This window comes from Chlorocebus sabaeus, chromosome 12, assembly GCF_047675955.1.
Source record: "Chlorocebus sabaeus isolate Y175 chromosome 12, mChlSab1.0.hap1, whole genome shotgun sequence".
Lineage (NCBI taxonomy): Eukaryota > Metazoa > Chordata > Mammalia > Primates > Cercopithecidae > Chlorocebus > Chlorocebus sabaeus.
In genome coordinates, this window is record NC_132915.1 from 48,336,673 (window position 1) to 48,361,198 (window position 24,526).

General features: G+C 42.4%; 3 protein-coding genes across 8 annotated transcripts in view; 1 reads left to right on the plus strand and 2 right to left on the minus strand.

The window, feature by feature from the left end:
* Window positions 1-16,058, minus strand: part of SAXO1 (stabilizer of axonemal microtubules 1) — a 117,662-nt gene extending 101,604 nt beyond the window's left edge. The window contains exons 1-3 of one of the 4 annotated variants that reach the window (XM_073021639.1): window positions 15,904-16,058; window positions 13,267-13,364; window positions 12,234-12,391 (exon numbers count right to left, since the gene is read on the minus strand). The gene's annotated coding sequence lies outside the window, so the exon portion shown is untranslated. Of the gene's footprint in view, window positions 1-12,233; window positions 12,417-13,266; window positions 13,365-15,711; window positions 15,812-15,903 lie in introns of those variants that run through there. The other 3 variants (XM_073021638.1, XM_073021642.1, XM_073021640.1) reach the window with 3 other exon arrangements.
* RRAGA (Ras related GTP binding A) lies at window positions 16,050-17,673 on the plus strand. The gene has a single exon (XM_007969147.3). It carries the CDS (start codon window positions 16,357-16,359, stop codon window positions 17,296-17,298), a length of 942 nt encoding a protein of 313 aa, XP_007967338.1. The 5' UTR covers window positions 16,050-16,356; the 3' UTR covers window positions 17,299-17,673.
* A 2,175-nt stretch (window positions 17,674-19,848) lies between these two features.
* Window positions 19,849-24,526, minus strand: part of HAUS6 (HAUS augmin like complex subunit 6) — a 55,132-nt gene continuing 50,454 nt past the window's right edge. For all 3 annotated transcript variants that reach the window (XM_073021635.1, XM_073021637.1, XM_073021636.1), the window contains one exon: window positions 19,849-23,124. In XM_073021635.1, the coding sequence (XP_072877736.1) occupies window positions 23,063-23,124 (62 nt within the window). In that variant the 3' untranslated portion in view covers window positions 19,849-23,062. The remainder of the gene's footprint in view (window positions 23,125-24,526) is intronic.

Consider the following 24,526-nt stretch of genomic DNA (forward strand, 5'->3'; position numbering starts at 1 on the left):
GGTCCGCTCGGGATGCCAAGAAACCTGATCCAATTCAAGGTGGAGTTTCATGTAAGGGAATCATGGGAGAAAAAAAACTAGAAAGGTACTTTAGGACCAGTTTCCAAACATAAAAATGAGAGAACCAGGGGGGTTATAATGGGAATAAAAGGGAAGGGACCAATTAAAGAAAGATTATAATGCAGGAGGGACCCAGACTTTAGAAAAGACTCAAATGTGCCAGGCATGGTGGCTCACGCCTGTAATCCCAGCAATTTTGGAGGCCAAGATAGGTGGATCATTTGAGGTCAGGAGTTTGAGACCAGCCTGGCCAACATGGTGAAACCCCGTCTCTACTAAAAATACAAAAATTAGCCCAGCATGGTGGTGGGTACCTGTAATCCCAGCTACTTGGGAGGTTGGGGCAGAAGAATCGCTTGAACCCAGGAGGCAAATGTAGCAGTGAGCAGAGATCGTACCACTGCATGACAGAGTAAGACTCCACCTCAAAAAAAAAAAGAAAAGAAAAGAAAAGAAAAAAGAGATTCAATGCTGTGGTTGAGGGAGAATAAGAGATGATTCAAAATTTTCACCCAGGGTGAATGGAAGATTGCTGGCACCATGAATGGGGCAGATACCAGAAGAATGTTTGAAGGTTATTGAAGCTGAGATTAATGAGACAGATGGATCACCAAAGCACTTTGAGAAGGTGACAATGAAACTGGAATTCAGAAGACAGGAGAGACTATTGGCTGAAACCATAAAGTGGAGGAGAAAACACAGGATGAGGAGAGAAGAAAAGGAGAAAAGACACAAGAACAGACCCGGCTTCCAATGGAAAGTGACTCCTTTGCAGGGACAGAACGAGAACAGAGTCAGAGAAGGAACACCCAAATGAGTCATACCCCTACTGCAGGGGCAGGAGGGAGACTTCTCACTACATATGCTCTGCACCTCTTAATGAGCATTCTGCCTTCCTACCTAGACTGCACGCTGTGCAAAGATGGAGATTATGTCTTATACATTTCAATCCCGATGCCTAGAACAATGCAGGACACAGGAAGGTAATGTAAAGGGTCCCAGGAGAAAGAAGGCCTTAGAGGCAGGGCATGGTGGCTCATGCCTGTAATCCCAGCACTTTGGGAGGCCAAGGTAGGCAGATCACCCAAGGTCAGGAGTTCAAAACCAGCCTGGACAATATGGTTGAAACCCTGTCTCTACTAAAAATACGAAAATTAGCCAGGCATGGTGGCATGTGCCTGTAATCCCATCTACTCAGGAGGCTGAGGCAGGAGAATCACTTGAACCCTGAGGCGTAGGTTGCAGTGAAGCGAGATGGCACCACTGCACTCCAACCTGGACAACAGAGCGGGACACCGTCTCCAAAATGAAAAAAAGAAAGAAGGCCTTAGAAGAAAAGGTTTTGCTGGGTAACATGTAGTCCTAGACTATACACTGCTCCGGCCCCACTTAAAGCTCAAAAGCAAGACCCACATTTGTACATGTTCTAGTTCAGTGAGTCCCAGTCCTAGAAAATGGTCAGAATCACCTTTAGACAGTTGGCAGGACCCACCCTGAGATTATAAATTCAATGGCCTGAGCAACTGATAGTTTTCAAACTCCCTGTGTGATTCTAATCAGCAGCCAGAGTTGGGAACCATGCATTGATGCCAGAGATGTAGAAGGTTGCTGATCCAGTTTGTAGAGTGCCCTTTAATTATCCACACTACTGATACCATTTTTATCTGCATGTGTCATATTTGCCCTTTTTTCAGATTTCAGGACACTAACATATTACACACAGTCCATGTACCAGGACTCACGTACATGATCTTAACTTTTATCATAGTCCTATGAGGTAGGTATTGTTGGTACAGATGAGGCACCTATGACCTGGAGTTTATTTACCAATCCAAGATCCCACAATTAATGACAGCCCAGGAGAACTGACCTCAGAACCCTCTTGCCTGTTGCTCCTCTGCTGCCCACTCCCTGCCCCAGCCAAGCAGAAACCCAACTGTCCTGGGAAGCAGGTAGAAGGAACATCTAAGAGATCATGTGAGAGACAGCAGACCAGTCAGCCTGTGGGACTCTGACTAAAGCCCATGATTTCCCCCAGGACCACCTTTACTGTGCTTCCACCCAGACACGCTCCTTAAAGGTGAGAAGAGAGACCTGGCCAGGCCAGGCGACTGTGAAAGTAATGTTTTCATTATTCTCATTCAACTCTACACAATGTGGAAACAAGTTTTACTAATACCTTATACTTCTTTGACAAAGTAACAATTTCTCTGAATGAGAAATTCAGTTACACTACAGGAATTCTCCTCCCATCCTATCACTTTCCCAAAAGGAGCAAGACTGGTCCCACTGGGCCAGGTGTTCTCCCTCCTTGGCTGACGCTTTCTGGGCTTCAGGGAAGGGAGTGCAGGCTGCCCAGCCACGCCTATTTCAGCCTTCCTGCAGTTCTGAAGTGAAGCGGCACAGAAGGCCCAAAAACAGCCACATTTGCCAGAACTGATGTTGCATCTGCGGGCACAATGCTAGTTGACAAAATTGTGGCCTAAAAAACGTGACAAGTGAACGAACCCACCGTGATGCCGCCTGATGAAGCAGCTGGGGGAGGCTTCCCTTCCTCGGGAGTCTGAAAGCCCAGGCTCCCCCAGCCTTGCCCTGAGCACAGCCACCTTACCCGCAGGAGCACAGTTCACAGATGCACTTCGTCTTCATAGCGGCCATCCTGAGGCCCTGACGTCCCCTCAGAGCATCGCCAGCCGCAGCCGACTCCTGGACCCCAACCACCTGGCTTGGGGCACGCCCAGGCTCGAGGGCCTTGGCAGGTGTTCTGTTTACTCGAAGGAAAATTTAAGTGGCCCTTTTGCAATGTCCTGTCGTCTGTTGCCCTCCTGGAGCTGGCCTAGCGCGAGGGAGCAGCCAGGGAGACCTCACCCTGCATGCCACCGCCCCGGCCTCCGCAGCCCAGACTCAGGCACCTGGAGCTGCTGACTGGGCCCCAGGAAGCTGCGGGGTCCGTGCCCAGGTAGCCTCTGTGATGTCGCCAGGACCAGGAGGGGCACAACTCAGGTGACAATTACATCATAAGAGCCGCTTGTGAGGTTGGGAAGCTCCCAGCAAGTCACTGGCAGGCCCAGGACGGGGGTTCCCCGGTGGATCTTGGAGAAACCTGGAAAAGGTGGAAGTCACTAGAAAGCTCCTGGTGCAGTAAATGGTCACACGTGCAGAAAAGCTGAAAACTCCCTCACCATCACTTTGGGTGGCATTTGCTGTCTCTAAGATCCATGGTGCCCCCTCTTAGGGGAATACAGCCCTTGACTTCCAAAAGGCTTGCCTTGAATAGGGTTTCCATATCTTCCTGTGGAAACCTAAGCCTTTGGCTTCAGATGTCTGTTAGAATTACTCTCACCCACAGACCTGCGCTCTGGAGAACACAGCGGTTTAAGAGAGCCCAGGCCTTCTCTGCTCAGGTGGGTTCTCAATCACTTCTCCAGGTGCTGGTAATGATGCCTTGAAGCAGACACGCTCAAATTTTAGTGGGCATCAGGACCACCTGGCTTGATGAAAACCAGATTGCCAGACCCCACCCCCATAGTTTCTGATTCAGTGTTTCTAGGGTAGGCCAAGCACTTCCATTTCTTACAAGCTCTCAAGTAATGCTGGTTCTGCTGGGCCAGGGACCACACTTTAAGAACCACAGCTTTCGAGATTCCTTTACACCCCCTGAAATAGTGTTTCTTCCGCTTACCTGGTCCCAAGAGCACACCCCCAACCAGAAGTCTCCCCTGCATCAAAACCTCTAGTCCAGGAATCTAGCGTCAACAAGAAGCCAGGTGATTCTGGTCATGAAGCAAGTTCCAAAGACACTGCTCTGGCCAGTTGTTTGGACTTAAACCATTTTGACTTCCTGCTTATGGGAAATGGGAACTTAAAGTATTGACAATCTTTATGCTTGTTTTTCTTTCCTATGCTTCCTAACTCTTTCCATTCATTTTAGTGAATGAGTCAGTCAGAGGCATCTTGGACTGCAAGACACTTAATATTCAGAGGGTTTTTTTTTTTTTTTTTTTGGTTTTTGGGTTTTTTCTTCAATATTAGGCTCTAGAATAGAGGTCAGCAAACTATTGTCTGCAGGTTGGCCACTTGACTCTATCTGGCCATTGAGCTAAGAATGGTTTTCATATTTTTTAATGGTTGAAAAAATTAAAATAATAATATTACATGACATATGCAACTTACCTAAAATTCAAATTTCAGTGTCTATAAATAAAGTTTTGAATTTTTTCAAAAATTTTGTGTAAACATTCCTGATTTTGGCTCTCGGCCCACAAAAGCTAAAATATTCACTATCTGACTTTTTACAGAGAGAGTGTTCCAACCCCAGGTACAGAAAGTCAACAAGGTAGATTCAGACAGGAGCAAAGCTTACTGATCATTCTTAAGAACAGTGGGTTGGGAAGCTGCTCCTTGCCTTCCCAGTAGGAAGTCAGAATGCTAAAGGGGAGAATGGAAACCTGGCCAGACAAAAAACAGGTGGGAGCTATTGGAAGTCAAAGCAAAGCCTGCATGCCATCCATCGCCATTGACAGAGAACATCACAAAATCCTCACAGAGGAAATAGAGTGCTGGACACCAGCCTTTTCTTGATGGCTGCCTAAACATTATCCATAAATCTTTCAGCAGAAGAATGCCTGTTCATTCTCCCTGCCATTCAAACTGCCCTTGTGGGTGGCCACCTTGTCAACAATCACGGTACTCCCTACTTCCCCCATCCATGCCCTCAATAGAGGGTAGAGATCTAGAACGATGAAAATGGTGTGGATAAAAACCTCAACAATGATATATCCAAAGATGCAGTGCTAGACAGTAGGGACAACCTCCCCTCACCTAGTTACACTTACTGTCCATTTTTTGTTACATCCAGCCAACCTTACCCTGACCCATCTGATATGGTTTGGTTCTGTGTCCCCACCCAAATCTAATCTTGAATTGTACGCCTGTAATTTCCACATGTTGTGGGAGGGACCCAGTGGGAGATAGTTTGAATCATGGGGGCGGTTTCTCCCATACTGTTCTTATGGTAGAGAAGAAGTCTCATGAGATCTGATGGTTTTATCTTCATTTTTTTCTCTTTCCACCCACCATGTAAGAAGGGTCGTTCGCCTCCCACCATGATTCTGAGGCCTCTCTAGCCATGTGGAACTGTAAGTCCAATTAAACCTTTTTATCTTCCCAGTCTCAGATATGTCTTTATCAGCAGCGTGAAAATGGACTAATGCAGTAAACTGGTACCAGCAGAGTGCGGTACTGCTAAAAAGATACCCAAAAATGAGGAAGCAGCTTTGGAACTGGGTAATAGGCAGAGGTTGGAACAGTTTGGAGGGCTCTGAAGAAGACAGGAAAATGTGAGAAAGTTTAGAACTTCCTAGAGACTTGCTGAAAGGCTTTACCCAAAATGCTGACAGCAATATAGACAATAAAGTCCAGGCTGAGGTGGTCTCAGATAGAGATGATGAACTTGTTGGGAACGGGATCCAATTTTCATTTACTTCTTAATATGGACATCTTTGTTTAGTATTCTCCCTAAAATTTTTTAGTAAAATTAATACATAGTGGTGCTGCACAATTTTTATTCTGTGGCCTTATAACTCACCCAACCCCAAACTTATTGCTATATACCATCTGAAAAGCAACTCTTTACAGAACATTGTTTAAAGTGGTGAGATCACACCACTGCACTCCAGCCTGGGCAACAGAGCAAGACCCTGCCTCAAAAGAAAAAAAAAGAAAAGAAAATATTAGCAAACTGAAACCAGCAACATATAAAAAGGATTAAATACCATGACCAAGAGGGGTTTATCCCAAGAATACAAGGTGGTTTTAATATTGAAAAACCAACTGTGGTTAAATGTTATTGCTGGTGCGCTGCTTTATTTAATGTACTGTGGAACAAAATAAGGGTATTGTTGGGATGTGATTATGATAACTCTAGGCTTTTAGCTCTCCTCAAAGTTTGAGGTTAAAAAAATGTTAAAAGACATGAGTTAAACTTTATGTGTATGATGTGATTTAGCTATGCAGAAAATATTTAAGTTGGATGTACCTGTTTTATGTACATCCACTGTACTTAGTCCCTCAAAGTTTAGTCCCTTATTAGTTTCTCAGTGTTCAGGTTACCTTGAGAAAGGCCACGCTTAGAGAACTGGATTTCTCCTTTGAGAACTTTTAGTATGGTTTGAAGAAATCAAGTGATAAAGGAGTATGCTGAATATGCAATAATTTACTTCTACTGAGTGCTGCATTTTAAGAACCTAGATGAAACGAGTAGTTGGTTGGCTTTGTTATGTTTTTTGTCTTTGAAAGAGATATATGTCTTGGAATTCACTTTTTTTTTTTGAGACGAAGTCTTGCTCTTGGCCCCCAGTCTGGAGTGCGATGGTGCGATCTCAGCTCACTGCAACCTCCACCTCCCAGGTTCAAGCAATTCTCCTGCCTCAGCCTCCCAAGTAGCTGGGATTACAGGTGCCTGCCACTATACCCAGCAAATTTTTGTATTCTTAGTAGAGACAGGTTTCACCATGTTGGCCAGGCTGGTCTTGAACTCCTGACCTCAGGTGATCTGCCCACCTCGGCCTCCCAAAGTGCTGGGATTACAGGTGTGAGCCACCGTGCCTGGCCTGGAATTCACTTTTTAAATGTTATATTCCAACCTTATATGTTCCTTATATCTTATATTCAAGGTGCAGTGTACTGTGAATCTTTTATTTTAAAAAAAATTGCAGGTGCTTTTATGTATAATTTGAATTATGCTAAATGAATTGTTTTTGTACTTAACCATTGTAATCCAAAAGATAAGGGTAAAGTTTACATGCTTTTCAAAAATTTTTATTAAGAAATAGCAAATGAATGGTTTAGGATTTCAAATACTGATACCCTCCCAAGACATGAGCATTTGGGGAAGTCAAGCACCCAATACAACTCATTTAGCATGGGTGAAATTTGATTAAAGATGTTAGAAAATTTTTTTAAAAAGAAAAAGGACTGAGCACAGTGGCTCTGGGAGGCTGAGGCACGTGGATCACTTGAGGCCAGGAGTTTGAGACTAGCCTGGCTAACATTACAAAACCCCGCCTCTACTAAAAATACAAAAATTTAGCCAAGCATATTGGCACACACCTGCAATCCTAGCTACCTGGGAGGCTGAGGCATGAGAATCACTTGAACCCGGGAGGCAAAGGTTGCAGTGAGCAAGATGGCGCCACTGCACTCCAGCCTGGGCAACAGAGTGAGATTCTTTCTCCAAAAAAAAAGAAAAAAAAGAGAGAGAAAGAAAGAGGCCATAAAACTATATATTATACGATTCCACTTATATGAAGTTTCTTGAGAAGGTAAATCTATACAGTCAGAAAGCAGACCAGCAGTTGCCTGAGTCTCAGGGTAGATCTACCAGCAGAGATCAAATGCAAACAGGGACAAGGGAACTTTTGGGGATGGTGGAAATACTCTAAAATTGAGTGGTGATAACAGAACTATATACTTACATAAAATAAATGAATTTTCTAGAATTAAAATTATACCTCAATAAAGCATTTTTTAAAAATATTGCAAAAATTCCATTTCAGAATAAAGGGCATCCAAATTGAAAAAGAAAAAAAGTCAAATTATCCTTGTTTGCAGATGATATATTCTTATATTTGGAAAAACCTAAAGGCTTCACCAAAAAACCATTAGAATTGATCAACAAATTCAGTAACATTGCACGATACAAAATCAACCTACAAAATCAGGAGCACTTCTACATGCCAACAGTGAACAATCTGAAAAAAAGGTAAAAAGTAATCCCATTTACAATAGACACAAATAAAATTAAATACCTACGAATTTACTTAACTAGGGAAGTGAAAGATCTCTACAATGAAAACCATGAAACACTGATGAAAGAAACTGAAGAGGACATGAAAAAGTGGAAAAATATTCCATGTACATGGATTGGAAAAATCAATTTTGTTAAAATGTCCATGCCACCCAAAGCAGTCTACAGATTTAATGAAATCCTTATGAAAGTACCATGACATTCTGCACAGAAATAGAAAAAACAATCCTAAAATGTATATGAAACCACAAAAGATTGAGAATAGCCAAAGCTATCCTGAGCAAAAAGAGCAAAACTGGAGGAATCACATTACCTGACCTCCAGTTATACTACAGAGTTATGGTAACCAAAACAGCATGGTACTGGCATAAAAACAGACACACAGACCAACAAAAGAGAAAAGAAAATGCAGAAACAAAACCATACATCTACAGTGAACTCATTTCAACAGAGGTGCCAAGAACATGCATGGGGTAAAAACAGTCTCTTCAATAAATAGTGCTGGAAAAACTGAATATCCATATGCAGAAGAAGGAAAGTAGACTCCTATCTCTTGCCATATACAAAAATAAAGTCAAAATGGATTGAAGACTTAAATCTAAGACCTGAAACCATGAAACTATTACAAGAAAACATGGGAAAACTCTCCAGGACATTGGTCTGGACAAAAATTTCTTGAGTAATACCCCACAAGCACAGGCAACCAAAGCAAAAATGGACACATGGGATCACATCAAGTTAAAAAGCTTCTGCACAGCAATAGAAACAATCAACAAATCAAAGAGACAACCCACCGAATGGGAGATATTTGCAAACTACCCATCTGATAAAAAATTAAACAGAAAATATAAGGAGCTCAAACAACTCTATGGGAAAAAATCTAATAATCTAAATTTTTTAATGGGCAAAAGATCTGAATAGACATTTCTCAAAAGATGACATACAAATGGCAAACAGGCATATAAAAAGGTGCTCAAAATCATGGATCATCAGAGAAATGCAAATCAAAATGACAATGAGATATCATGTCACTCCAGTTAAAATGGCTTTTATCCAAATGATGGGCAATAATGAATGCTGGCGAGGATGTGGGGAAAAGGGAACCCCTGTACACTGTTGGTGGGAATGTAAATTATTACAACCATTATGGGGAACAGTTTGGAAGTTCCTTAAAAAACTAAAAATGGTACTATCATATGATTCAGCAATCCCACTGCTGGGTATATACCCAAAAGAAAGGGAATCAGTATATCAAAGAGATAGCTGCACTTCTGTGTTTGTTGCAGCACTGTTCACAACAGCCAAGATTTGGAAGAACCTAAGTGTCTATCAACAGATAAATGGATAAAGAAAATGTGGGCCAGATGCGGTGGCTCACACCTGTAATCCCAGCACTTTGGGAGGCCAAGGTGGGCGGATCACCTGAAGTCGGGAGTTGGAGACCAGCCTAACCAACATGGAGAAACCCCGTCCCTACTAAGAATACAAAATTAGCCAGGCATGGTGGTGCATGCCTTTAATCCCAGCTACTTGGGAGGCTGAGGCAGGAGAATCTCTTGAACCCAGGAGGCAGAGGTTGCAGTGACCTGAGATCATGCCATTGCACTCCAGACTGTGCAACAAGAGCAAAACTCTGCCTCATAAAAAAAAAGAAAAAAAAAATGTGGCCAGGTGCAGTGGCTATAGCCTGTAATACCAGCACTTTGTGAGGCCAAGGCGGCAGGATCACTTGAGCCAGGAGTTTGAGACCAGCCTGGGAAATATAGCAAAACCCTGTCTCTACAAAAAATACAAAAATTAGTCAGGCATGGTGGTGCACACTTGTAGTCCCAGCTACTCAGGAGGCTGAGGTGGGAGGATCACTTGAGCCTGAGAGGCAGAGGTTGCAGTGAACCAAGACTGCACCACTACACTCCAGCTTGAGCAACAGAGCAAAACTCTGTCCCCCAAAAAAAGAAAATGCGGTACATATACACTATTCAGCCATAAAAAAAGAATGAGATCCTGTCATTTGCAACAACATGGATGGAACTGGAAGTCATTATGTTAAGCGAAACACGCCAGGCACAGAAAGACAAACTTCACATGTTCTCACTTATTTGTGGGAGCTGAAAATTAAAACAATCAAACTCATAGGCACAGAGAGCAGAAGAATGGTTACCAGAGGCTAGGAAGGATAACAGGGGGGTTAAGGGAGAAGTGAGGATGGTTAACGAGTACAAAAAGTAGTTAGAAAGAATGAATAAGACCTAGTAGGGGCCAGGCACAGTGGCTCACACCTGTAATCACAGCACTTTGGGAGGCCAAGGCGGGCAGATCACTTGAGCCCAGGAATTCAAGAGCAATCTGGGCAACATAGTGGGATCCCATCTCTACAAAAAATACAAAAATTAGCCAGGCGGCCGGGCACGGTGGCTCACACCTGTAATCCCAGCACTTTGGGAGACCGAGGCGGGTGGATCACGAGGTCAGGAGATCGAGACCATCCTGGCAAACACGGTGAAACCCCATCTCTACTAAAAATACAAAAAAATAGCCGGGCGTGGTGGCAGGCACCTGTAGTCTCAGCTACTCGGGAGGCTGAGGCAGGAGGATGGCATGAATCCGGGAGGCGGAGCTTGCAGTGAGCCAAGATCATGCCACTGCACTCCAGCCTGGGAGACAGAGTGAGACTCCGTCTCAAAAAAAAAAAAAAAAAAATTAGCCAGGCATGGTGGTATGTAACTGTAGTCCCAGCTACTCGGGGACACTGATGTGGGAAGGATTGCTTGAGCCCAGGAGGTGGAAGCTGTGGTGAGCAGTGATCACAACACTGCACTCCAGTCTGGGCCACAGAGTAAGACCCTGCCTCAAATAAAAAAACAAAAACAAACAAACAAAAAAAAGACCTAGTATTTGATAGCACAACAGGGTAATTATGGTCAATAATTTCATTGTACATTCAAAAATAACTAAAAGAGTATAATTGGGCCTGGCACAGTGACTCACGCCTGTAATCCCAGCACTTTGGGAGCTGAGGCAGGCGGATCACCTGAGATCGGGAGTTCGAGATCAGCCTGGCCAACATGGTGAAACCCTGTCTCTGCTAAAAATACAAAAATTAGCCAGGCATGGTGGCGGGTGCCTGCAGTACCAGCTAGTTGGGAGGCTGAGGCAAGAGAATCACTTGAACCTGGAAGGTAGAGGCTCCAGTGTGTCACGCCACTATACTCCAGCCTGGGCAATGGAGTGAGACTTTGACTTAAAAAAAAAAAAAAAAAAAAAGAGTATAATTGGATTGTTTGCAACACAAAGGATAAATGCTTGAGGGGATGCATACCCATTTACCATGATGTGATTATTATGCATTGCATGCCTGTATCAAAGTATCTCATGTACCTCATATATACACCTACTATGTACCCACAAAAATTCAAAACAAAAAAACTTTTCAATTCCCTTTCAGTATTACTTACTATCGAATTATTATTATTCCATTTGAGCATTTTAGATTAAGATCTCTCCTATTTCCAAGTAAGCGAGCAGACTGAACACATGCAATTATCTTTCTCCAGAATCCCACAAACATGAGAGAAATAGGATGAGATAGCAAGAACAAAAATGGGGTAAGAGATCATAAAAAAAAAATTTTTGGAAGCAGGAATGCACAAGCAAGAATGGTAACTGACTTAGCTGACTCAAGAAAACTGAACCTTAGCCAATAGTAGGGAAAGACAAGGAGCAACATTTTTACCACAGAACCTCCAAATGATTCAAGAGTCGGTAGCATCAGTGAGAGCAGAGATTGCACTAAAAAAGGAGGGATTGTTTGAAGAGCCCTTTAAGATGCAATTAGACTTACAGATCCCCTCGCAATTTCACATAGATGGGCAATTGCCCGTCTCTCATCTAAGACTAGCGGTTTTTATTCCCTGCAAAGAGTAAAACAGGGGGTCTCTGGACTAGGGAAACACCAGAGACACTGAGGACTGGAGTACCATATTGTAAACAGGATTAAGTTGGCCTACAAACTGAGTATTAGCAACCTAGCTTTCTTCTCCCACTTAGTAACCAGAATGCTATTTATCAGGCTTATACTCACCCCATCCCAGTAGAAGAATCGTGGGAGAATCTAACCAGCCAAAGAGAACAGGTCTAAAGGTGGCAGGCGGCAAGACTTTCTTCAAAGAAATGGCCCAGACATTTCAATGAACCTGACAGTCTTCAGTGCTACCCACGGGTTTTAAATAACTTTAAATAGGAGCAGACAACCACTGATCACCGAACAAATGAGTAAAGTTTCTAACATGAAAATGCTCTATGATTTCCATAAACTACAGCAAAGGCCATTTTTGAACTTCTTTTACTGCCGGGCGCGGTGGCTCACCAACGTGGAGAAATCCCATCTCTACCAAAAATACAAAAGTAGCCGGGCGTGGTGGCGCATGGCTGTAATCCCAGCTACTCGAGAAGGGTGAGGCAGAATTGCTTGATCCTGGGAGGTGGAGGCTGCGGTGAGCTGAGATCGCGCCACTGCACTCCAGCCTGGGCAACAAGAGTGAAACTCCGTCTCAAAAAAAAAGAGAGAGAGAGAGAGAACATACAAACAAAAGAAACTTGGAAGAAACCAAGACTAAACAGGATAAAAACTTTTATTAATGTTACTATTATCCTCAGAGAGATAAAAGAAGATATTTAATCCATGAAAAAAATAATTTTATGTTTTTAAAAAGAACAATTAGAACAGCCTGTGGAAATTAAAAATATGATATTAAAATTTAAAACTCTGGCCGGGCGCGGTGGCTCAAGCCTGTAATCCCAGCACTTTGGGAGGCCGAGACGGGCGGATCACGAGGTCAGGAGATCCAGACCATCCTAGCTAACGCGGTGAAACCCCGTCTCTACTAAAAAAACACAAAAAACTAGCCGGGCGAGGTGGTGGGCGCCTGTAGTCCCAGCTACTCGGGAGGCTGAGGCAGGAGAATGGCGTGAACCCAGGAGGCGGAGCTTGCAGTGAGCTGAGATCCCGCCACTGCACTCCAGCCTGGGCGACAGAGTGAGACTCCGTCTCAAATAAATTAAATTAAATTAAATTAAATTAAATTAAATTAAAAATAACATAACATAAAATAAAATAAAATAAAATACTCCAAAGAGTTGGAAAATTAAGATGAGAAAATTCTCCTGGAAAGTAGAACAAAAAGACAGAAATAGAAAATAAGAAAGGTTTACCAAAAAAATACTTAAAAATTAGGCAGGGCAGGTGCAGTGGCTCACGCCTGTAATCCCAGCACTTTGGGAGGCCAAAGCAGGCGGATCACCTGAGGTCGGGAGTTCAAGACCAGCCTGACCAACATGGAGAAAGGAGAAACCCCGTCTCTACTGAAAATACAAAATTAGCCAGACAAGGTGGCACATACCTGTAATCCCAGCTACTTGGGTGGCTGAGGCAGAAGCATCGCTTGAACCCGGCAGGCGGAGGTTGTGGTGAGCTGAGATCATGCCATTGCACTCGAGCCTGGGCAACAAGAGCAAAACTTCGTCTCAGAAAAAAAAAAAAAAAGGCATAGTGGCACACACCTATAATCCTACCTACTTGGGAGGCTGGCATGTGAGGATCCCTTGAGCCGAGGAGATGGAGGCTGCAGTGAGCTATGATCTCACCACTGCACTCCAGCCTGGTTGACAGAGAAAGACCCTGTCTCTAAAAATAAATTTTAAAATTTTTTTAAAAAAGAAAAGAAGGCCAGGCGCGGTGGCACACGCCTGTAATCAGCACTTTGGGAAGCTGAGGCGGGCAGATCACTTAAGACCAGGAGTTTGAGACCAGCCTGGCCAACGTGGTGAAACCCCATCTCTATTAAAATTCAAAAATTAGCCAGGCATGGTAGCAGGCTTCTGTAATCCCAGTTACTTGAGAGGCTGAGCCAGGAGAATGGCTTGAACCTGGGAGGCGGAGATTGCAGTAAGCCGAGATAGTGCCACTGCACTCCAGCCTAGGCTACTGAGCAAGACTTCATCTCAAAACAAAAACAGAAACAAAAAATGTATAAAACTTAGCCAGGCATGGTGGTGGAGGCCTGTAGTCCCAGCTACTTGGGAGGCTGAGGCAGGAGAATCTCTTGAACCCGGGAGGTGGAGGTTGCAGTGAGCCAAGATCGTGCCACTACACTCTAGCCTGGGCAACAGAGTGAGACTCTGTCTCCAAAAAAAAAAAAAAGAAAGAAAAGAAAGAATACATTAGAGGAGACTCCATAAAATGTGATATCCAGACCTTAGGAGTATTCACATGACAGAACAGAGGAAATACATCATCAAACAATTCAAGAACATTGTTCAGAATTCAACAACATGGTTTCCAAATTAAAAGACACATTGGAGGGTCCAGCACAATGCAAATTTGAGCTCAACAATGCCAATTATCATTAAATTTCAGAACACTAGAATAAGGAAATTTTGAATATGTTTTTACAGAGGAAAGAACAGATCAAAACCAAGAAGCAGGCATCAGACTACTGGCAGCTAAAAGATGATGGAGCAACAGAGCAACGCCTCCAAGACTCTAAGGAAAAATTATGTCCAACCAATCAAGTGTGAGGGTAAAAACAAAGAAAATTTGAGACATCCAATGTCTTGAAATTTTTACTCTCCTCATACTTCTTATCTGGAAGCTATTGGATCATGTGTTCCACCAAATTAGCCAAAAATGAGAAGATGTGAAATCAGGAAAAAGAATACCCAACTCGAAAGAATGGGGAAGGGAAACCCCAGAATGGTGGTGAAAGATAAGAAGGCTCCAGAAGAGAGATCACCAAGGAGATGAAATTGAATACACTGAGAGATTTTCCACATACTATATTGTATTATGGAATTTCACTCTGTGATTTCCATAAACTACAACAAAGGCCATTTTTGAACTTCTTCTACTGCACATGTTAACAGTAGGAATTTTTTTTAATAAATGAAAGAATGGAATACCTGAATTTGTACAGTACAGTATACACTTTGAAAAGGGCTTTAGGCCAGGCACGGTGGCTCATGCCTGTAATCCCAACAATTTGGGAGGCCGAGGCAGGTGGCTCGCTTGAGGTCAGGAGTTCGAGACCAGTCTAGCCAACATGGTGAAACCCCGTCGCTACTAAAAATACAAAAATTAGCCGGGGGTGGTGGCAGGTGCCCATAATCCCAGCTATTTGGGGGGCTGAGGCAGGAGAATCGCTTCAACCCAGGAGGCGGAGGTTGCAATGAGCTGAGATCATGCCACTGCACTCCAGCCTGGGCAATACAGCAAGACTCCATCTCAAAAGAAAAAAAAAAGGACTTTAAGATAAATATAGAGGCTTCAGTATCCTGATGACTCTCATTCATTCTGTATGAACGATACTGGAGGACACTGATTCTCTTATCTACTTGAAGACCAAGAGCAGAATCACATTACGCTTTTAGAGGGGCACAGGGTGGCCTATTGTTAGGCAAATAGACTGTAGTCAGACTAAAACCAAATTCCATTTCATCATTTAGTATATGTGTAACTTGGTCAAGTAACTTAACCTCTCTAACCTTTGATTCCCTCACTTGAAAATAGGGTTACTAATTAACAGGGTTACTGTGAGGATAGAACTAATGCATGGGATTCCATATTATCGTTTCCTAGAGCTTTGGAATTCTAATTATAAATTCTAAACTCTGAGATTACGGGAAAAGCAGATGTGAGAAAGGAATTAAAAGCACCAACTGGAAGCCAGGATGTCTCCCAGGAGGGACTCGCTATCGTCTAGCTGCGCAGCGGTGGGCAATCGCTTAACTTGTCTAAGTCTCACTTTCCGCATCTGCACATTCTCCATCTGCCCTGCCCCTGTACTCACTGGGCCAGGGAACCTGGGGAGGCCTAAGCGGACTGGGAAGTTAGGCTTTCCCTCCACTTCATCAGTCGGCTGCCCCTGCGGAAACCCGCCCAGCACACCTCGCTCCTAAAGCCAGTTGCGGTAGTGGTGGTGGTTGGGGCTTTTTTTTGGCCACCAGAGGGCAGCATTTCCCCCTGCCAACCATACACGTACCCCTAGCAACCGCAAACCCAGCTGCAACAGAACAAAAGACCGCAGTCCTTGGGCTTCCCTTCCATCTTAGGGCTCACGCTGCCCAGGTTGGGTTTCATTAGAGTAGCAGCTTTTCAAAGCTCGTCGGGCAGGAACGGCGGAGGGACGAAGCTCTCGCGAGATCGCCGCCGGAAGTGGGTGGTGGCGGGGACGCAGCGGTTCCCTCTCCGGAAGGCAAGCGCGTCTCCCAAGCCGTTGCTACCGACAGCCGCAGGCGCTCCCCTCTGAGGAAGAGCCAGCCCCGCTGCGGCCTCTCCAGCCCCGGGTTCGCGCTCTCGCCTCTCCTGCCTGCCCAGCTGCGCGGCGGAGCGGAGCGAGGCACCGCCTGCGAGTCTCCGGCAGCCCCCGACCCCTCCCTCGGCGCTGCGTGTAGGCCGCGCCCTCAGGCCCAGTCCGCGGCGGCCCCGGCGGGTGATGCCAAATACAGCCATGAAGAAAAAGGTGCTGCTGATGGGGAAGAGCGGGTCGGGGAAGACCAGCATGAGGTCGATTATCTTCGCCAATTATATTGCTCGCGACACCCGGCGCCTGGGGGCCACCATTGACGTGGAGCACTCCCACGTCCGATTCCTGGGGAACCTGGTGCTGAACCTGTGGGACTGTGGCGGTCAGGACACCTTCATGGAAAATTACTTCACCAGCCAGCGAGACAATATTTTCCGTAACGTGGAAGTTCTGATTTACGTGTTTGACGTGGAGAGCCGCGAACTGGAAAAGGACATGCATTATTACCAGTCGTGTCTGGAGGCCATCCTCCAGAACTCTCCTGACGCCAAAATCTTCTGCCTGGTGCACAAAATGGATCTGGTTCAGGAGGATCAGCGCGACCTGATTTTTAAAGAGCGAGAGGAAGACCTGAGGCGTCTGTCTCGCCCGCTGGAGTGTGCTTGTTTTCGAACGTCCATCTGGGATGAGACGCTCTACAAAGCCTGGTCCAGCATCGTCTACCAGCTGATTCCCAACGTTCAGCAGCTGGAGATGAACCTCAGGAATTTTGCCCAAATCATTGAGGCCGATGAAGTTCTGCTGTTCGAAAGAGCTACGTTCTTGGTTATTTCCCACTACCAGTGCAAAGAGCAGCGCGACGTCCACCGGTTTGAGAAGATCAGCAACATCATCAAACAGTTCAAGCTGAGCTGCAGTAAACTGGCCGCTTCCTTCCAGAGCATGGAAGTTAGGAATTCCAACTTCGCTGCTTTCATCGACATCTTCACCTCAAACACGTACGTGATGGTGGTCATGTCAGACCCGTCGATCCCTTCTGCGGCCACTCTGATCAACATTCGCAATGCCCGGAAACACTTTGAGAAGCTGGAGAGAGTGGATGGCCCCAAGCACAGTCTCCTTATGCGTTGAATAATGCTCTTTCTGAAAATGCTGAATTGCCTTTTTTGTTTGCATCCTTTATTTTTAATATTCATAATGTCGTGTGCTTAAAAGTGGGCTTTGAAGTGTGTGCTGCTTACTCCTTTCATCTTTCTCCCCGGCTCCCCAGTCTTTAAACATTGGACGCTATTTACTCGGCTACCCAGTAGAGCTTTGAAGCTGGCCTTTCTGAGAAGTTGGTATGATGTAACACTAAAGTAGGTGGTTCGTGTGTGTTCTCATTACCTGGTTATAATAGATATGCACATCAAAGCCTTTACCAGTATCTCCTGTATTCCGTATCAGATTGCAAAGATGGAATGTTACTATTTTATCAGCAAGGTATTAAAATGCATTTATAAATTCTTCTTGGCTTCATTCATGAATAAACGTGTTAGCAAGTTAAAACATGGCCTTATTTGAAATAACTCGAAAGTGCTTAATATGTAAATCTAAAGATTCTGACTGCCCACAAGTATTGCTTGACTGGCAAATTTGATTCTGTGAGTTTAGCCCCCAGCATTTTAGTGATGTTTGGTAGCAGCTGTAGAAGTGCTTATGCTATGGACTCAAGCTAGACCACCTGAGTTAGTATTCTGGTCCCTTCACTTACTAGCTCTGTGAACATGAGCAAGTACTTAACTTCACTACACTTGTTTCTTCATTGGTAAAATGTGGGTCAGAATACTACTTTATAGCCAGGCGTGGTGGCTCACACCTGTAATTCTAGCACTTTGGGAGGCTGAGTGGGAGGATCACCTGAGACCAGGAGTTCAAGACCGGCCTGGGCAACATAGTGAGACCCTGTCTCTAAAAAAAAAAATTTTTTTTCATTAACTAGGCATAGTGGGGGGTGCCTACAGTCCTAGCTGCTTGGGAGGCTGAAAAAAGAGGATTGCTTGAGTCCAGGAGGTAGAGGTTGCAGTGAGGTATAATTGTGTCACTGCCCTCCAGCTTGGGTGACAAAGCAAGACCCTATCTCAAAAACAAAAACAAAAACAAAAAAAAAACCCACTTGAAAGGATGTTTAAAAGGATTAAATTCAACATGGTATTTAGGAACGGTGCCTAGCGCATAGCGTGCATAGGGTCCTGTGTTAACTACCATTACCATCTACTGAGCCATTCTTCCCAAAATTACTGGATGTGAAACCTATTTCAGTATTTGATCCCTTACTAAATGTCAGGTGTTCTTAAGCACGTGTGCATTTATCTTACTGAATCCTCACAACCTATGTGGTAGGTTACTTTGATCGCTATTTTAACAGATGAGCAAATTGCTGTGACCTTATTAAGGTCATACAGCTAAACCCAGGCAATCTGACTACTGACTCTCCTCATCATTACACCCCATTACTTCCATTGAAAAGTTAACCGTAAGAGTCATAGCTTTTTATTTTTTGTTGTTGTTGTTTCTTTGAGATGAGTCTCGCTCTGTTGCCCAGGCTGGAGTGCAATGGCGCGATCTCACTGCAACCTCCGCCTCCCAGGTTCAAGCCATTTTCGTGCCTCAGCCTCCCAAGTAGCTGGGACTACAGGCATGCACCACCACGCCCAGCTAATTTTTGGTATTTTTTAGTAGAGATGGGGGTTTCACCACGTTGGCCAGGCTGGTCTCGAACTACTAACCTCAAGTGATCCGCCCATCTCAGCCTTCCAAAGTGCTGAGATTACAGTCGTAAGCCACTGCACACGGCAATTTTTTTGTTCTTATAACTTGCACAGATCAGCACTGATGGGTCTTAGCTTTTTAAATGTGTATTATTCCTTCATATAATTCCGTATTTACATACTGAGTAAGCTGAAGCCCAGGAAGCTAAGTGACCTTCCTCAAGGAATAGTGTTTCACTCATTTTGGGCAAGATCACTTTCCCATTTGCATTTCTCTGGAAATTGGATAATACTGAACCAGATTCTTGGATCACCTACTTTTAAGAAAGGATTTTGAGGTTCCTAATTTGGATTGGCAATGTGTAGTAAAATGGGCAAACAGATCTAAAATGTCCCATTCCAGTTCCAGCAATAGCTGCCTTATGAATTGTTTGAAAAGAAAGCTAAGTATTTTAGAGCCAAGAGACCTGTGATCAACTCTAAGCCTCTCATTTTACACCCGAGGTGCTATCTTTGTATGGACAGTATATATAAGTGATAGGGCTTTAGAATTTCTAAGGCTTTATAAAATTATTTAATACTTATTAAACCCTTTCTAGCAGCAGATGTGGATGACACTACTTATGAAGAGTAAGAAGCTATTCAGGTGTAATTTATAAAAATTACCTAATTAGGGCCATTGGCAATACATTAGTGTAAAGACTCCATATGAGAAAAGTGACAGTATAGATATTACTTTAAAAATTCATTTTAAAATACTATGTACAGTAAATCTAGTAATTAAAATGGAAGTAACAAAACATGTTTACCGGAATCACTGAACCTCTCAAATTTGTTGATCAGGTTATTAATATACCTTTATATGTGATCATCTTAAGGTTTGCAGGGGCATAGTTCTTTTTGATATTATACAGGAAATTCCAGAGCCAGATAGTATAAAATATTTATTGAAAACAACAGTATTTAAAATATTTACAAAGACTCCCATAGAGGATTCTCAAATATTTTCAGCTTAGGATGCGGACTTGCTATTCACAGTGCCTAAAGAAAAAGGTGATCTCTAGAGCAACTATGTATCTGCAACATAAAAGAAACATTTACTTCAATACTTCTACATTGAGGAAAACGTCATTAAACATATTTTAATTTTAGTACACTCACAGTAGGAAGATAATAGTCTGCTTTTACACAGGTCTCCAGAATTCCTGTTTTTCCTTTAGATAAATTTGACTTCATAGTCAAGAGACTCATGGTAAAGAAAAGGTTTCAAAATACTCGTATTTTTGTTTTCAGTTCAATTTCCCCCAATTGTTAACTTCAACTATTCTTTATTCCACTTGATGACATTTTTCATGTTTAGCAACATTATATGGTGGTTCTCTTTAAACATTTAAAATAACTAGAACATTTTAACATTATCTCAGGTTTCAAGCTGATGTAGAGGTCAGTTTATACACCTTTGTATCTTACAAACAGTGAACAAAACAGTACATTCTATATAATGTCTGATATGAATGTAATGAGAAATCCACTTACAGTAATGAATTAGCCCTCTTTACCATTTATTCCATGATATAGGAGGCAAACTAAACAATTCCAAAACTTAAACAATTGATAAAGATGACACATGGCCTTGGGGTATCTGTGTGTGAATACATACTCCCGACACACATTTACATAGGTGTGTATGTATTTATGTATGTATGTATGTATTGCTATAACTAGAGAGACCACATGCAACCATAAAAAATATATAATAAAATCAATTAGTGGGACATAAAATGAATAAAAAGTTAAGATAAACCATAGGAGATTTCAGAGAAGGAATAGGCACATGGATATAAAAAGCGTGGATTAAGACTTCAAGGTGGAAGTGACATTTTTTCTGAGGCTTAAAAGAGAGCTGTAATTGTGGTAAACCTAGTAGAGGAAGGCAAGGTATTCCTGCTTCAGAAAAATTGTAAACCAAGACCCCTAAAGACCCATGCTCACTGAAGCATTTCAGTAAAAAAAAAAAGGGAGATTACAGCAGAAGGGGGAATAGAAGAAATCTGCTATAGGGGAACTTACATGCCTTTAAATTTGAACTCTGTTTTAGAATTAACAATGAACCATTAGTGGAATTTCAGGCAAGGAAGTGACCCAATCAACACAGTTCTTAAGATCAAAAGGTAACTATGCAGGAGATATTGGATAGGGAAAAGGCTGCAGGCAAAAAGCCGCAATCACTTTGGTTTAGGAGAAGAAAGTGACAGATCTGAGATATTTTTTGTTTATGGTACTGGAATATGAAGAACAGGAAAGAATGCCAAAAACTTTCCGCCTATCACAGGTATAACTCAACAACGTGATTTTTACAAATCCAAAATGTCTACAGACATTCTGCTCATTTGATTCTCAGTAATTAAGGGTTTCTCAGACTTGAGTGGCGAACTTGAGCTTCCCTATCGATAGTTAACAATCTCTACCGAAGTATATATGAAACAACATACCTGCTTCTTAAAAGTACAACAGGGTTAAATGTGAATCTCTATTTCCTAGCAGCAGTTCTCAAACTCTTTCTTGAGCTTAAGAATTACTAGGGAAGCACATTTAAAATATAATTAAATGAAATAATACACATTAAGTGTCTAGCAATGGCCTTGGCACTTCTGCAGATGCTGATATGATAGCGTTACATGCTAAGATTTTCAGATACTGAGTTTTCTTAAAGCAGACTAAAGGTTTCCCCATAGACCTGCATAGTCCCTGATTTGTTTTATTAACTAATAAAAGAAAACAGCAACTTAGAAGCTTTTTTTCTTCTGCTTTTCTATTGCAAAGAAGGTAGTTACATGTGCTTCATTTTGTCTTTTCTCACAAAAAGATGAGTCTTCACACTGGGACAAGACAAACAACTTAGAGAAAGGCAGTCCAAGATAAATGAAGAGAGATGAACTATTAAGCCATCTACTTCCATAAATTTCCCCTCCACCTTCTTTCCTTGCCAGTTTTTTGGGGGCTAGTGGATAAGATTTTGATGGTTGTGAGATGGGGACTACAAAGGGTATTGTAGGTACTATCACCCTTCCAGTGCCTGTTCCATTCCTCCTGGTTCACAGAGGGCAATAGTATGTGTTCACTTGGATGCTAGACCCAAGTCTTTTTCTAGGCAGGGCACTTGAAGGAGTGAGGCAGGAGACTACAAGTGTGACAAGTTATTTAACTCCAGGTTCAGTTTTCTCAAGTTATTGTGGGGCTATTCTGTAGGGACTGAGGAATTTTGATGGTTGTTCCTTGTTCCCTTCTCTCAACAGGGAGTACAAAATAACCCAACAACAATAAAACAGACTAATGAAAATTTTAATTTATATTTTTGTTAAAATATAAAAGTAGAATTAAGTTAAATTATCAAAGTCTAAATTAGACTAAATATAAATGTTACACAACCCACTGAATGGGTTTATAGTTTGACAGTGTTCCTTACAAGTGTCTACTCATCTTCTTCCATCTTTTTCCTTTTTTTAAATCATTCTGCCCCAGTCTTCACTTAATCATCACATGCACTTTATTCCACCAAACATCACTTCTTAGGATCATTCTACTTGAATAATCATTAAGCTTGTTTAGAGCTTTTCCAGTCTTAAAATTTGTCATCTTGACTACACATCCCAAGGTACTACTTTTCTCACTTTTTCTGGTTAGCCAGAATGTTCCATAAAGAAACAATAAAAGTTGTATAGTTCTCTACGATGAAAGATTAGTATATTCAATGGCTATTAACCACTTAGTGAACATACAACAAAAACTACTCATCCTTATATTAACTGACTGAAGTTATAACATAAGAAATTAGTTACACTACTACTTTGTCATTCACTTAATGCTTACAAGATTACTCAAGAAATCAAAATGGCTTCCCATTGCTTGACGTTTGTTTTCCAAATACTTCATATTTCAATCTCATATACCTACAAAGAGAAAAAATCCAAACATACTTTCCTTACCTAAAAATATTAAAGAAGGCTAAAAGGCATTTGGAATTTTTTTAAAACCTTGAAAAACAGTGTTACACTTCCAACATGTATTTAAGTTATAATTCAGTTTCTATCCTGTGGCATAGCTTCAATTTAAGTGCATCATAGTTATATTAAATAGGTATGTCTTCATCTTGTCAAGTCAGATGGTGGTTCTTTTGCATCAAGGCTCTTATTCAAAATGTCTTCTTCTGCAAATTGATTTTTAAAACAAAGTATAAGCAAACATTACAAAGAAAAATAAATAGAACAGATTCCAAGCAGTTGCAAATTTTAGTCAAGATAAAAAGTTCATAGTTTTGCAAATACTCAATTATGATAAAATTATCATTATTCTCACCAAAGTACTCTCTTTCTCCAGAGATCAATACATTCCTCCTTTTTTTTTTTTTCTGTGACAGGGTCTTGCTCTGTCACCCAGGCTGGAGTGCAGTGGCGTGATGGCAGCTCACTCCAGCCTCAAACTCCCAGGCCTAAGCAATCCTCCCACCTCAGCCTCCTGCGTACCTCGGACCACAGGCATGCCAACATGCCCAGCTAATTTTTTAATTTTTTGTAGAGACATAGTCTCCCTGTGTTGCTGAGGCTGGTGTCAAACTCCTGGGTTCAAGTGATCCTCCCATCTAGGCCTCCCAAAGTGCTGGGATTGCAGGCGTGAGCCACTGTGCCCAGCCAAATACTTTTCAATATAGCAGTCAGTGTATAACTATTATGGGCAAATCAGAGTGATACGTAATGAATCTGTATCACCAGACCTTATCTGTCCTAATGAGCTACAAGAGCGATTTTTTTAACCTTTTATGAGGAAAACATTCAAACATACAAAACTGATGAGAACTATGATTAACTCAATGTATCCATCACCTAGCTTCAATAATTATTAATATTAACTGTTATGAACTGAATTAATACCCCGTTGAAGTTCTAACCCCAGTACCTCAGAATGTGACCTTATTTGGAAATATGGTCATTACAGATACAATTAGCTAAGTAAGATGAGGTCATACTGGAGTAGGGTGACCCCTTAAGTAGCTAATATGACTGTGTCCTTATAAGACACATACACACACAAGGGAAGAATACCGTGTGACAATGGAGGCAAAGATTAGAATTACACTGCCACAAGCCAAGGAATGTCTGGTGCTACCAGAGGCTAGAAGAGGCAAAGAAGGATCCTCTTCTAGTGGCTTCAGAGGGAACATGGCCCTGTCAACACCTTGATTTTGGACATCTAGCCTCTAGAACTTACTGTCTTCAGAGACAATAAATTTCTGCTGTTCCAAGCCACCCACTTTATGGTGCTTTGTTATGGCAGCCCTAGGAAACTAATACACTGACCTGGCTTCTTTTATTTCTACACCCCACTCCCAGATACTACACCATTACAGTGATGATATTTAAAATTGGGTTTCTCAAGTTTTTAAAAACCACCTTCCAGTGGGCAAGATTTTGATGACATTTACTTTTCAGTTATTTGTATTATAAAAGCAGTAAGTTTCAGGTTGGGGGGGCTTTTTTTTTTCCCCCACCCCTGTCTCAAATCAATTGTAACTACATATACATAAACAGAGATTCTGAAAGGACCTTTACAGT

What these genes read in the sequence shown, in the direction of transcription:
- RRAGA (XM_007969147.3), top strand. Translation starts at nt 16,357, where the DNA reads ATGCCAAATACAGCCATGAAGAAAAAGGTGCTGCTGATGGGGAAGAGC.